This window comes from Labrus bergylta, chromosome 22 (genome assembly GCF_963930695.1).
Source record: "Labrus bergylta chromosome 22, fLabBer1.1, whole genome shotgun sequence".
Classification (NCBI taxonomy): domain Eukaryota; kingdom Metazoa; phylum Chordata; class Actinopteri; order Labriformes; family Labridae; genus Labrus; species Labrus bergylta.
In genome coordinates, this window is record NC_089216.1 from 12,778,974 (window position 1) to 12,794,271 (window position 15,298).

The window sequence follows — 15,298 nt, forward strand, 5'->3', positions numbered from 1 at the left end:
TGGGGGGTTGGCTTTTTGCCTTTAATAGATGGGACAGGTAAAGGGAGACAGGAAATGTTGGGAGGGGAGAGTGGGGGATGCAAAGGTTTGAAGCTAAGAACAATTTCCCCAAATTCTTATTTGAAATTTACCAGATTTATAATGCATTTTTATCCTTTTGGGTTTCTCCATGTCTTAGGTTGATGATTCGGTGGTGGCCCAGAACATGCATGAAACCTTGCTAGAGGCTATGAAGGCCCTGAGTGAGGAGTTCCGCCAGCGCAGCAAATCTCAGTCCAACTCTGGACCTGGAGGAGGTGCTACCGCTTCTAACCCCATCAGTGTTCCCTCACGCAGGCACCATCCTAACCCTCCTCCCAGTCAGGTAGGCTTCACCCGAAGGCCCAGAACAGAGCCCCCAGGAGGAGCAAATGGCGGGGCAGAGGCCAGCAGTGCCAATGCTTCTCCCACCCCACGGCACAACTTTCCAAGGTCTCGCACTGCCAGTGATGGGGGGAGAGTTGAGGAAGGGTTAACAGGCACCACACCCCTCCAAGGTTCAAGTTCAAGCCCCTGCACTAATGGCTCATGCGCTACCACCCCAATCCTCAGGTCGAAATCCGCCCGTTCAGCCCCCACATCAGCTGCTAAAACTCCTCTTGGGTTGATGCGTTCCATCTCTACGCCAGCACCCTCCCCAGCCCCAAGCCTATCCTCCAGCTCTGGACATGGTTCAGAGTTTGGGGGTGTAACATCAGCTGCAGGGGCTGGTCCATCTGGTGCCTACAGTCGAGTCCTGTCACATGGGGCATCCATCTCAGGCTCACCCAGTGACTATGGGTCCTCAGATGAATATGGCTCCAGTCCTGGGGATCACACGCTCCTTCCCTCACCGAGCCTCCCTGGAAGCTCTGTTGGGAGCACTGGCAGCCAGTCTCTTGTTGAAGAAGGAGCTAACTACATCCTAATGGGCCAACGTAGTGGCGGTGGTAGCGGCAGCAGCAGTAATCAGGGTAGCTTGACATCAAGTTCCCTGCCAGCACCAGGAACACCTTCCAATGGCTCCCAACCCCAAACAAGGAGAGTGCTGCGTCGCTCCTCCAGCCGTGAATGTGAAGCAGAACGTAGGCTACTGAGCAAGCGGGCCTCTTTACCTCCTATGGCCCTGGAAAGGCTGGCACCACGGCAGCGCAGAGCAGAAGAGCCAGCAGAAGAAGATTCAGCTGATTATGCCATCATGTCAAGGAGTACTAGCAGAGAGTCCTTTACGTCTACTTCCTCATCAGCACAGAGGGAATCCTTCATGAGTGCTGGGTCAGCAGCAGGAGGAGGAGGAGGGGGAGGAGGGTACTTGGATGTGGCGGGTGAGTTCAGGTGTGAAGGTGGGGCAAGTGGTGCTATAGATGTAGTTGTGGACAATGGGTACATGTCCATGCTTCCTGGTGTCACTCAGCCCCCAGCATCCTTGTCCCAGTCACCAGCTGTCTCTGTGCCAGACTCAGATTCCAAACCTGGAGACGATTACATGGCCATGACCCCTAACAACAGCGTGTCACCTCCGCAGCAGATCCAGCCTCCACCATCTACTGATGGCTATATGATAATGTCCCCAAATAGCAGCTGCTCCCCTGACCAGCGTGGGGGTCTCTTGGGAGGGGCTTGGTTGGGCAGTGGTAGTGCAGATAGCAGGGCAGGCAGTGACTATATGAATATGTCTCCAATCAGTGCGCGTTCTGTAAATGGCAGCCCCCCACCTCTTGAACACACAGGTCCTTTAGAGACTAGTTCTCAACAGCAAGCCCCCAAGATGGTGTACTCTTACTATTCCCTTCCTCGGTCTTACAAACATAACCCCACTGCTGGACACTTTGACGATGGGCCTGTAAGAGGCAGAAGGCCCAATGGGAATTGTAGTAGGGGACTTGGAGGAGGTAGGACTACTGGAGGGCGACAGGAGCAACCAGCGGCAGGCAATTCCATGGTTGGACGCCTGTCCCTCTCTTCTTCTTCACACTCCTCGAGTTCAGCCAGCAGCGAGAGCCTTGGAGAGAGTGAGGATCGAGCTACCCAGGCAGTGAGCCCCATGGCTGGGGGAATGCAATCCAAAGACGGGAGTAAGCTTCAGCAAAGAAGAGGATCTGGTGGATTGTCCAAGCAGGGTAGTCATACTAGGAACAGACCAGTGAGCCTGTTTGTTGACGTGTCCAAGGCTAACACACTTCCAAGGGTCCGTGAGAACCCTTTGCCCCCAGAACCCAAGAGTCCTGGGGAGTATGTAAGCATTGAGTTTAAGGGGGAGAAGTGCAGTCAGACTGGAGTTGCCGGGGGGCGTGGCAGGGGTCTGAGGCATGGCTTATCATTGCCCCATGGCTCAAGCAGCAAGCATCTTCAACATCGGCCAACTTCTTGCTTAGGGAACTCTATCCCCGTTTCTGGTTCTCCCTCTGCCCCTCTCACTCCCCCAGCAGCTTCTGAGTATGTCAACATGGACTTGGGCCCTTCTCCATCCCCCTCACCCCTCTCCCTTACCCCACTGGTTTTCCCTTCTTTTCACACCCCTCCAACGCCTCCAACTCTTGCTCATGCTCCTAAAGCCTGTGATGAGGACACTACAAGCCCTCGTGAAGATGGGGCTGAAGTATCTGAAGCTCCACTACGGAAAAGCAGAGCTAAAGTCCCATCAGTGACTGAATCTGAGTCCCCAACCTCCTGTGGTGACTACACAGAGATGGCCTTCAGTTTGAATAGCAACCCCGTCCCTAGGCCATCATCCAGTGTGTCTCCCAAAGCCCCTTCCCCCACCCGGACTGAACCTACTGTTCCTGTACTTTCGAGGGGTCTAGACTTCCCTCTGGCCAAACCAGGACCTAACCCTGACCACGGGGCTAAAGTAATCCGGGCTGACCCTCAAGGACGAAGACGGCACTGCTCAGAAACTTTCCTTGCCTCACCTTCCCTCCCCACCTCTACCTCTGCATCCTCCTCTTCAACTGCCTCCCTCTTTCCAGAACATGCCCAAGCTGTGGCTCGCCGGCTGGGCTTTGAGAGCATGCTGTGGGGTAATGGTGCTGTGACTGATAACCCCACTCAATTCGCTCTTCCTGGACAGGCAGCCCTTTCCACAAACGCCCAGACTTCATCCACAGAGCAAGGACTTAACTACATAGATTTGGACTTGGCCAACAAAGAGAGCCCCAATTTGGGACTGGATGGACCCTCAGGTACTCAAGCAGCCTCTCGCCTCTTCTCTGTACTGGGTGGAGGTTCTGGAGTTGGTGGAGTAAGCCCAGCAGTTGGCAGCAGCAGCTCAAACCTCAACACTTATGCCAGCATTGACTTCTACAAATCAGAAGAGCTACGGACACATCAGAATGGAAACAAGGAGGGAACAGGTAAGAGTTGCTTTTTGTCATTCAAGATACATTTGTAGGACTGTGTAAAGCATCATGTCTGTTAGTTTGTGATAGAGGTTTCAATCCCATATTTCTTCCAGATACCTCGACTTTTGCTGACCTTTTTGTAGCTTTGATTGACATTACAATCCCTGCTGTACTATGCTGTTGTTGTTTTTTATCGTCACATTATAATTTACCCAAAACCAGTTGATTTTTGACGGCTAAATGTTTATGGTGTTGGATTGGTGCATTGACTAACCTACTTGCTAATATTGCATTTAATTGGGCATATATCAATATTGGTATCGGAAAAACTCTAGATTATGATATCTCTATTGCATTTTTTTTCCAGTTTCCCTTACACCCAGGCTCTATCAGATTAATTACATAGAAAAACATACTATTTCAAGATAATCCAATGGAGCACAGCCAAATTGGACATATTTTCTTGTAATGAAACTCCACCTGACGCCAGACAGACCCAAGTCGGATTTGTATGACTGTCTGCATAACCCACCATAGAAGATATATATTGGTTGCTCTCAATCAAAAATATATTTCCTTCTCTGGGTATTCCACAGTCATACACACTTTTTACCTAATGTGATTAAGTAGGGTGCCAAAGGCCAGACGACCCATTGGAATATCAATTTATATTGATATTCTACATATTACTATTGATCCTCTCTGGTCTTTTTGAATGTTTTGTATAAGCTTAACCCACTCCTCAATTATTTTTTTATTATTTTTATGCAGTGTGCAGATCTAGGAGATGCTTATTACGCGTATATGACAAATGTCAGAATCCTTCTGCTCCAGATGAACCATTGTTTTCCATCTAGGAGAGCTGCCACATACATCTTTATGCATTTATACTCTTATCAAAGGAAGCCATTCAGGCCTACAACTGAAGCATTCTACTCCTTGTTCAATAAATTTGAACTTCGATCCCGTTTTCCGCTGACCTGTCAGCCCTAAGATCCTCACAGTACATTGAGTTTATTTGCCTGAAGTCACTGAGGAAGGGCTTTGCCCAAAACGTGCGGCAATAAAAGAAAACGTAGAAGTTTTTGGATTGCTGTACTGGAGTAGTATTGATAAGCCCTAAGATCCACCTATGTGACTTGAGTAGAGGAAAGCAAGCATGTCAGATTTTACGTTATTGTATTCGTTTTTAATTCCCATACAACTTAAAAATTAGGAACATTCTCAAGCATTGTATTGAAGAATTTTTTTTTTTTAGGATATTCAAGCAGAAAGCTGTGGTAGCTTCGTATGGCCAATGACTGGGCTTAAACTTTTCCTGATCACATATTAGAGGTCGGCACAGAAATCTACGGAGTTGCTGTAGCTGCAGTGCTGTCAAACCTTTTTTGTTAGAAAGGGAGGTCACCAAGGCCAGATGATGAATTTTCTTTGTATTTACATTTTCCCTACTGTGAGGGGAAATTTTCTGGCTGTGGGGGACCACCACAGCTAAACAATGCCTCAACTAGGTCACTGTGAGACGTTTCCTCATCGAAAAACATTCTCTTTGAGCCACCGTCTGCACTAAATTGGCCTGTTAAGAAATGGACGCCTGCAGTTTAAGCAGATAGAGCAGCATTTAAATGGAGATGTGGATTTATATGCACCAGTAAAACACTCAGTAGTCTTGGTTAAGGTTCCACAGTGGGGCTCTTGTGATGAATGCATCCTGCCAGGCCTTGTTGTTTATGTAGCTCTGCTAGCCTATGCATGATTTGAACCTCAGGTTGTGTTAGACGTAAACCTCATGGGGTTTTTGTGGTAAATATTTCATAGCCGGGCTCCGCAGTTGGATTTAATGAAATATGTAAGGCATTAGCAAGAATTTATCATAGGATCGCGCGGTGAGTGCAGCGCAACTGGGCTCCACAGTTGGTTTTGATAGACTCCACAGATGGAAATAAACCATCAGCCTGCTTCCATACGTCGCCATGTTGGTTTTATTGGGAAATGGAAGCCATGTTGGTGGAGACGGGCGGTGTTGTTGGGTGTACTTTAAATGTAAATCCTTGCAAGCTTCCACAGTGGGACCATATGGGCTCTGGCTGTGGAGTATGTCAGCGGGGCAGCGTGGGGGAGAATGTTACACATTGGCTGTGAATGTTGAGATGGGGCCAGTGTTTCACTCACACAGCTCTCAAATGCCTCTGTACAGTGTTCCCCCTCCTTTCATCCCCCCCTTTTAGCCTCCCCCTCTTTCCTCCTTCAATAAATGATCCTTTTGTTCGAGTGTTTTTGCCGCGGTGGCCTGACGGGCCTCAGCAGGGCCGAGCCCCAAGACTAGTGGACTCAACTGCAACTGTTTCCCTTTTGCACTTTATAATTTGGGGTATCTCTATCTTGCTTTCTTGAGTTTCCTCTTACCTAATGTACCTCCAAATTGCTATCTTTGTTTTTAAAAATTCTCTTTGAAAACTGGTCATGACACTTTTTCAAGCTTCTCAACCTTTGTCCCCATCTGACATCCAGGCTGAAGGATTTTTAAAATTCCTTCCCTCCCTTCTGTTCACATACTGTTCAACATTTTTTCGCCAAAACCTCTCTTGTCTTCACGCCCTCTCATACTCCTCCCCTTTCTCTCAGTGTTTCATCCTTTAAATGCTTGCAGAGATGCTTAAAAATAGATTTTAGTGCCGCTCAGAGCAGTTTTCTCTCGTCTTCAGAGCAAACAGCAACAAGAGAAACAAAAATGAAGAGATGCTACTTGACAACCAATCTCTCTGTTACTATAGACAACACACAATTTAGAAAAGATTAATTATGTTGTCTGCATGGATCCTGTTGGCTTTATTTAAAGCGTTCTGATCCACTGTAATTACAGGGATGATTTTACCCCTAACAGGCACCAACTTGCATAGAAAAACATTGCACAAATGTCTCTGGTGAGTACTTTAGGCGCAGAGAGCCACAGGCTAAATTTGAACATCAGTAGTGGGACATGTGCCAAAAACAATCCTATTTGACACTGGTTATGCAATATGTAACGTGCAAAAATAGCCTCTCATGATTAAGATAATGAGGGAGAGAAAAAGGTGAGCCATTTCACTCCAAATAGCGTCTTTTAATAGTAAATTGAAAGAATTCCACTCCAACACATGCAATCTTTATGTGTGTGGGCCCTCTTGGCCCTGCTGCAAAAAGTCTAAGGCCTTGCATCAGCATTTGTGTAAAATCTGATGTTTGAGTTGATGTGTCTGCTTTTTACGAGCATCAAGTTCAGCCAAAGTGTGAGAGACAGTTACTGTAATGTGTGTATATCCCTTTGTTCTGTGTATCTCTTTGTGTGTGTGTGTGTGTTTCCCCAGTTAATGAAGGACTTTCTTGACATTTAGCATAACAGTCTGAAGCGGTTTATGAATTAAAGAGAATTTTCTGGACAAATTTTTTTTTTTTTTTTTAATTAAATACCTCCTCCCACAGTCTCCTCCAGGAAAACCATATGAAAGAATCGTATTATCCCCACTCCAAGCTGTCCCTTTGCTTTATTTCTTTACCATGTGGAGGTGGCTGTGTATGCCAAGGCTCAAAATAGCCTCTAGCCCTTTAATATCCCGTCACTGGGACACATCGCTTAGAGGAGGGAGTTCTAATGGGGAGATTCATGTGTACCCACACCATTAGATTTAGCCGTGATGCATTTAAAAACTAAACGTGATTACATAAAATCATTCAAGGCCTTTAAATCCAAACCTTGTTATGTATTTTCCCCCTCATCATGAGAATCAGATAAGGCTGTCTGTCTTTGTTTACTTTTGGCCAGATGACCAATGGGATCGTTTCAGGAAAATCAAAAACAGATGAAGGAGCTAGTGTCACTTTTTTAAAAATATAAAATGTAGGGCTGGATCATATGGGTTGGAATATATCGTTTATTTAAAAAAGATTTTTAATTTTGTTAAATTACCAGATTAAGAGTTTTTTTGTGGTCTAATGTAGAAAAATAGAGTTTTCAGAAATGTATGCAAAAAAAATGTTAAAGTGTATCAATTCATAAATGTGATAATTAGGGCTGTCAAACAATTACATTTTTAATCATGATAAATCCTTAAATTTGAATAGTTAATCAGGATTAATCCCATTTTAATGGCATACGTGTGAAATTCAATTTTTTGGCATTTAAAAATTAAAGTTGTCTTAAGCTGAGAGTACTTTACTTGCTACTTGAATTCAACTCTTTTATGTTGAAAATAAAGTAAGCACCTTCTGTTAGATCAAAGGTTGCAACGTGGACTTAAGCAGAACCAGAAAACATCTAAAGAGGATGGTGTCATGAGGAGGATATGACTTTTGACTCGTCAGCTGAGCTGTCTGAGGCTTTTTGAAGTGAAATGAGACATTCAAAGACTCAGCAGTGTCGTTCTTTTCCATCACTGTGATTTCAGGGAGACACTGCGGTGGCTTATTAACGCTGCCCCTGAAGGGCAAATTAGTATGTGATTAATCACAGATTAAAAAAAGTAATGCCTAAGCTTCAGACCTCTAATTAATAGTGATTTACTAGTTAATGCTGACAGCCCCATATATCTATCAACACATACACACATCTACAAACACCAACTAACCTATGACAACATCAACTGAACTAAACTAATTAGGCTCTATCAGAACTAAACTCATTTAATGCTGTGTAACTGGAAACAATGGATGTTTATTCTGGCCCAGTTTGTGGCTGGGTGGCATTTTCCTACCGCTTTAAAGTTCCAGGTGATGTGTGCCAGGAACAGGTAAATACATTTACAGCAACCTCTAAGTCACGCACAATCAAATCCTTAATCAACAAAATCCTGTTAGCTTCAGACAGAAAGTGACCTGTAATAGACTCCCCATCAATTCCTGCGTGTCTCTGTGAAGGAAGGACACCACCTGTATGAAGGTGAAGACTGCAAGATAACGTTAGAGAGTGAAAATGTTACAGATTTCATTAATAAATATATGATGATTCTCTGCACAGGAAAACTGTGTGCGCATAACTACAGTCATTACGGTAGGCCCGAAGATGAAGACAGACAGTAACAATATGACACTTTGTTATAACTTGACAGTCACACATGGACAGAAAGAATGTGTGAACAATAAATGTCTCAGAGTTATGTTCAGTAATGGTGAAACAGCATTTTTTTTTCAGCCACACTGCATCATTATTTTAAATATGTGTGAAACATTTAGCAATACTAAGATCTTTAAATGATCAAATCTGCTTCATAGTGAACATGTTTATGTTGTGTCAGACCGCACGCATTGATTCCTCTGCACCAAACACACGGCTTCCCTGCTGGGCGTATAATCCAGGGCAGCACTAGGTTTGACAAACAGCACTCGTAGTGTTACATAAAACACACCACGTGGATGGGACATGACCCCCAAAGAGGGTGAGGCTCAGGGCACTGTGTTTGTGTGTTTGTGTGTGTGTGTGTGTGTGTGTGTGTGTGTGTGTGTGTGTGTGTGTGTGTGTGTGTGTGTGTGTGTGTGTGTGTGTGTGTGTGTGTGTGTGTGTGTGTGTGTGTGTGTGTGTGTGTGTGTGTGTGTGTGTGTGTGTGTGTGTGTGTGTGTGTGTGTGTGTGTGTGTGTGTGTGTGTGTGTGTGTGTGTGTGTGTGTGTGTGTGTGTGTGTGTGTGTGTGTGTGTGTGTGTGTATGTGTGTGTGTGTTTTTTTTTGTTTGTTTTATCTGCCGTGCGCTCTTAACCTGGTTTTATGCCGTCAGCTCGGGTCTATCTCTGCAGAATTAGCCTCTCAGCTAACACACAGCTCCACTCAGAGAGTCAAATGTAAATGCACACAGATGTGGAGCCAGAAACATCAGAGGAGAGGGAACATGTGCAGGAACAAAAAAAAAAAACAAGGTCAACCTTAAAATCTTGATTATTCTTGTTGGGTGACCTGCACATATACCAGGAATTCTTAAATGTTTGATTGATTTAGCATTCATTTATTAAGTGTGACTCGTTCAGGTTCATTGAAGACAGAGCAAGGAGCTTTTATTTAATTCAGCAGATTGATTTACTCATTAGCCTCCCAGACGTTTCTCTGTTGTATTGTTGTGTAATCCACTGTGTGGGTATGAACGACAGGACGAGGCGGGAGGTGTACCCCGGCATTTTATGATTGCATAATCCATATTAGGCAGGAAATAAGCTCAAATTTCTCCGCATTGCAAACTCAACTTTCCTTCATTAGCCTAATTACGGCGTTACGCAACTGATCTGCCCCGGCGGGAAGATGCAAAAAAAAAAAAAAAAAAAAAAAAATCCTCTGCAGTTAGAAGAGGACAGCAGACATTCCCTGGATCCGTTTTGAGAAAAAGCCACATTTCTGTGTTTGTTTTAAAAGAAAAATCCCCCACATTTGGAAAGCTTTCTTTGTATAAAATCATAAAATGAAGGAGGTCATAACGCTGTCCTGCCAAGGATCTTTGTTTAGAGGTGGTTTGTTTGAAAAAGTCGAGGACGTTTAGTTCTCTGAAGATGGCTTTCGCCTTGTTTGGGTGGTCTTGCTCAGGGAGTCTCAGAAACTTGCGCGCACACATAGCAACGGTCTCCTCTGTTTGGGTTTTTGGGGGTAATCTCGAAGGCTGTGTGTGCATGAGGCGTGTTTTTCCCACTGACTTCAAGCGCAGACCGTGTGATGAGGTCATCCGTGTGCGTCGCCACATCGTCTCATTACAAGCCGAGCACAATTAGGTTAAAGAGAGGGCTGGAGGAGTAATCCGAGTTGAATACTTCACACACACAGATAGACACAGCTCTGTGACGGATGAACAAGCTGTGACACACGCCGCTGCTCACTCTGCACAATTCAGTGTTACACTGCAAGCAAGAAATGGAGCGCGGCGCAGCTTTGAATTGTCAAAAAAAAAGAAAAAGTGTGCCCTGCCGTAAACTTTCACAGGATTTTCTGCCATCAGATGTATGCACAGTTGGGCTTTCTGCACATTTGTATATGCACAAAAAAAGTTCATTACTGTAAGAATAAAGGACCCCATGCACAGATTCTGCAGCAGCAAGTCTTTGAATCTCTGTGCAGCCACATCTGGCACCATGAAGATCCACCAGAGAGTTTTTCCATGTGAAACTAATGTGCTAAACAGCCTCTGAAAAACAAGACTGACACCTGGAAAACAGGTGCTGCTTTGTAGTTTATTGCATTTGCTTATTTAACTGGTCAAAATGTAGCAGTATTTACTGGTTGGAATAAGCTTTTCCTGCATGAATGTTCTCTCAGTGCAAGATGACTTTAAGTGCAATTCTGCCTCTTAAACTTTGATGTTTTTTTTAGTCATCATTCTTGGGCATCCTGGCCTTGAGATTTCATGTTTGGCTGCTTGTCAAGAAACACAAAAATGTTAACATTTTGGCATGGATATTCTTCTAAGAAGCTTGCAGGTTGGTATATAAACTGCATGCAACTAGCTGCCCTGACTGTTGCTGAGCTTGGCCTCTGTAAACGACTTCAAACAACAGAAAAAGTGCAAATAGCTGCATTAGAGTGGGCATGTTCCTCCAGGTACCGGTGAAACTAAGAATGTGATTAAGGAGATACGTAGCGGTGTGTTTGAAGGATTGTCAGGCCTTAAAACAGGGTTGTTTATTTAAATATGGGGAAGAATTTTGACAACTGCAATCATTGAATCCTTTGTTTTGACAACAATGAGGTTAAGAGAAGACAGTCACCAACCTGGAATGTGCAGCGCTGTGAGAAGTTGGGCCGGGTTCAACTTTCTTCCCTCTTACCTGTCGGCATCCGTCAAAGTTAATTAAAATGAGAAGGACATTCATGTTAATCAATAAATCATTCAAGCTGTAATAAAACATTTCAAACAGATAAAATGCTAATTTAAGTGTTACATAAGCAACTGAACAAATAAGACAAAAAAATGGAGGTGGGACACCAAGACAACAAAAAGGGAATTAAACCAGACAACTAAACATGCGTAGTTAGAGAAAAGATGGATCAATGTATTAAAAATAAAAAATAGGAATAGACAATGAAACGTATGTAAGTTACAAAATGATTATTAGGTCCAATGAAAGATGATAAAAGATGGATAGAAGAAATAATAGATAGGTAGTTTTGATGGGGGAAAAAAAAATGGGTGTTCACCATAAAACAATAAAATATTGACGACAGTAGATTGATAGTTGTTGTAAAAGACGGCTGTCATTTGAAGGATTGGTAGTTAGAAAAAATATATCTAATTACCAGTTAAGATATTTCATTAGAAAAAATGTTTGGAAGTTCAGTAAAAGATTGGTACTGGAGTTACGATTCAAAGATGGGCAGTCACGATCAAATATCGGTAGTTATGATAAAATAAGGTTAGTAACAAAAATTAGTTATAGTTGCTAAAAAAAGACAGAAGCAATGAAAGATCGGTCACAAAGCGGATGGGTAGTTACAATACAAGCTGGTCATAAAAGTTTACAATGGGTAGTTTCAATTAAAATGATAGGGATAATAAAGGAACTGTGGTTGCCATGGAAATTGGAAAATGTCTGTATAAGAGTGGTCGGGTAACAGATAAACAGAAGAAAAACTGGATGTTTTGGTTTAAGCTGGGTACATATCTAGAATGAATGATGGCTAGTTACAGAAAGAAAGGGTTAACAACAGAGGATGGATGGAAATGATTAAAAAAAAATGGGGAGTTACAATAATTTACGGCTAAGGAAAATCCAAATGTGTAGCAGCAGTTCTAGATTTGTAATTGCAGTAACAGACGGGTGGTTTCAGGATGACATGGGTGTTAATGATACAATGTTAGTAATTAGTGTAAAAGATGGGTAGTTACAAAATGATAAATTATTACAATTGAAGAAAGGTAAAAACAATAAGATGTGGTTATTTCAGATAAAAGACGAGTAATGACAATGATTGATTGGTACCAACAGTAAAAGATCTGCAGTCCAGACTCGGCTGTAGTGTGAAAACTTTCATTTTCAAATGTTTAGCGAAAGTGGAAGTCTCAACCTTCATCTATTAAACAAAATCAATCAAATACTGAATATCATTTGGTGACATCATCTAGTGTGGAGATGTTTGGTAATAAAAGAAGTCGACGTCTCTGTTTTGGGAAACAGCAACAACTGCTCCTAGAAGGGGAAAGAAATCACATTTCTCTTTTTTATTAATGGGAGCCAATGGTGTCATTTAATTTGGTAGTTGTTGTGTGTGTGTGTGTGTGTGTGTGTGAGATGCCTGAGGTCTCTTCTGTCACAGGCTAATCTCCCATTGACTCCAGTGTGAGGCAGAGGAGGAAATGGGAGGATTTAGTTGTGTGTTGATAGTATGAATCATCACCCTCATTCTTCACTGAATCATAACACTCATTATCAAGTCTTATAATAACCTTCACGATTGTCTTTTGAATGGAATCTTTTTACTGCTTTGTCCCCTGAATACCTTTACGTGTGTGATATTTACAGTCTCTCCTCTATGTTTATTTTCACACTGTTACTATTTGCCTCATTTCTACAGACATCAAAGGGCCTTTTTTTTTTTTTTCATACAGGGTTTGTTGAAACTCAAATATTGAAACTGGACACGCTGCCAAGTGCAGAAAATGGATGAGGAAGCTTTATCTGGAGCAGGGTGGTGTGTGGGGGGGGGGGAGGAGGGAGGGAGGGGCTTTGAGAAGCAAAGAGAGGCAGAAGGTTCTGAAAGGAAAGATTTACGGCGTGAGAACGGGAAAAAGATTATGGGTAGAGGTAGAGCGTAGGGAGGAGCTGAGGTGATGATAACTCGTAGATTTAAGCGGCTGTATCTCCATCATCGTCGACCTTCTTCTGAGCCTCGAAAGCCTACAGAGGCTTCCCTCACTCACAACGACGTCGAGATACAAAAACTGCACAGTTCAATTATTAAAACAAACTCAAGCTAACCAAAGAGAACTATAACTCAGAGAAAAAAGGATCGCACACTGAAGTCAAGGGATTTGAGATAAATGACTTCATCTGCCATGAGAAATAAGAGTGTCGATCTGAAAGAGCATGTTGTAAAAAAAATCCAAAGGTGGGTTTTCCTCGTTCAGAGTATACAGTTCAGTGTGGAGCTTCAGACAGTAAGCAGACAAAGTTTGGTAGATCCAGTGGTCCAGCGGATGTTTTGTCAGGTGGTGTACGTCCCTATAAGGGATTGATAAACCACAAAAGTTTATCCTGCCTTTGTGCCAGAGAAAAACCAGCCAACCTTGTTAAACAATGATTTCAAGGATGTCAGTTTGTGTGATGACCTGAGTCTCTGTTTCTGAGGGTTGAAGCAGCAGCAGCTTGTGTGTCGACTCTCTCACCGTGATCTTCAAGTCTTCGACAGTCAGTAGTGTGAGTTTGCTGTGACTATAGAGACGATGCTCGCAGTGTGATTGAGAAGATATTCCTTCAGACAATTTTTCTCTTTTTTTTCCTCTCTTTCACTTTTATATGAAAAACAGAGTGATTTTTTTTTTTTTTTTTTTGGTCCTTGCATTTACAGAATATAAAGTTAAGAGTCTATCAAGAGAGGTTTGGTTTGGCTTTTGGTAGAAAACATCCAAATTCCAAAAGCTTAAAATTTGGGACTTACAACTAATTATCTCCAGTTAATAATTCGTAGAAAGCCTATAAAACACTAAGTCAGTTTAAGCTCCTGTGAGGATTTTTTTTTAGCTGGTTATGAAACAGGCTGAAAACAATTCTGATGCTGACGAGACCATCAGCTTCATGATTAAATCTATTTCTAAATAGTTTTGTTTTAAGGAACCTGCTGCCATGGGTTATGTGTCACAACAAAGATTACAAGCGTGCCGCAGGAACATTCGAACATTTTTCAACGATGAGTCTTGATTGAGTGATTGTAAAACAAAATCGACTCACAGGTGAAAAGCAAAGAAACAAAGAGGTACTGCTATGTCCACACAGAAATCTCAAAAAAGGCACACACACATCTGAGGAAGTTAAAGTACTGGGTGCTGGACAAAAAAAAAAAAACATCCAAAGAAAGAAAAAACAAATCTCATGTCTGATGAAGGGCGAGAGGGCCTGAAACGTTACGTGATATTCCATTAAATTCTGCTTCATTTGAGCAGCTTCTGGTGTACTTCTATGTCCACCCACACCAAAAGTTCATCACAGGAGCTTTAACTTTTGTATTTGAGGTTGATTTTGTTTTTTTGCGATGATTGGTGCTAAGACACACAGATATTGTAGCTTTTAGAATTCCCAAAACTATGAAATGATTTAAGTTGAAATGACATTTCTTCAAAAAGCAAACTTTTAGTGATGTTTTGAGATCAAACAGAAGACTCCAGTGTTTTGTGTTATTAACTAGAGGGGCAAACAGAGAAAGCGAAGGTTGATGCATGTAACCGAGGACGTTTTCTGTTTCGATGAGCGGAGGGGGGGATTGTTGATGTTCGTTGTCATGGCGATACCTGGCGTAGAAAACTCTCTCTAACATTCCTGAAAGTTTCTCCCTCCCTGTCTTTTCTTCTTGCACAACTCGTTATCACCCACCTGCTTTTGTTTTTCGTCACACATCTTCCAAAGACCTTGACTGCGTCTCACTGCCCATCTCCCACCACATGGCACACACACACACACACACACACACACACACACACACACACACACACACACACACACACACACACACACACACACATACTTGCACCGTTCTGCTTTGGTGTAGCTGCAGGAAAACGCTGTGTGTGTGTGTGATGTTGATGACATTTTTCACGAGGTCAGAGAGAGAGAGAGAGAGAGAGAGAAGCAGCAGACCTGAGTGTCTTCATTCTTGAGCTCATCACATGAAGAGAAGGACAGATCAGCTGATGAGATGTGTGTATGAGGATGTCATTGCCAGCCCTTTTTTTATCACTACAGCTATCACTTACATCTTCACGTACACATGCTAAAGGCTATCTGTGA

The 15,298-nt window shown here is 42.9% G+C and overlaps 1 protein-coding gene across 1 annotated transcript in view; it reads left to right on the plus strand.

The window, feature by feature from the left end:
- The window catches only part of si:ch73-335l21.1 (insulin receptor substrate 1-B), a 49,754-nt gene that overhangs the window by 11,441 nt on the left and 23,015 nt on the right, over nt 1–15,298 (plus strand). Inside the window, exon 3 of the mRNA XM_020629192.3 lies at nt 179–3,371. Coding sequence (XP_020484848.2) covers nt 179–3,371 — 3,193 coding nt within the window. The remainder of the gene's footprint in view (nt 1–178; nt 3,372–15,298) is intronic.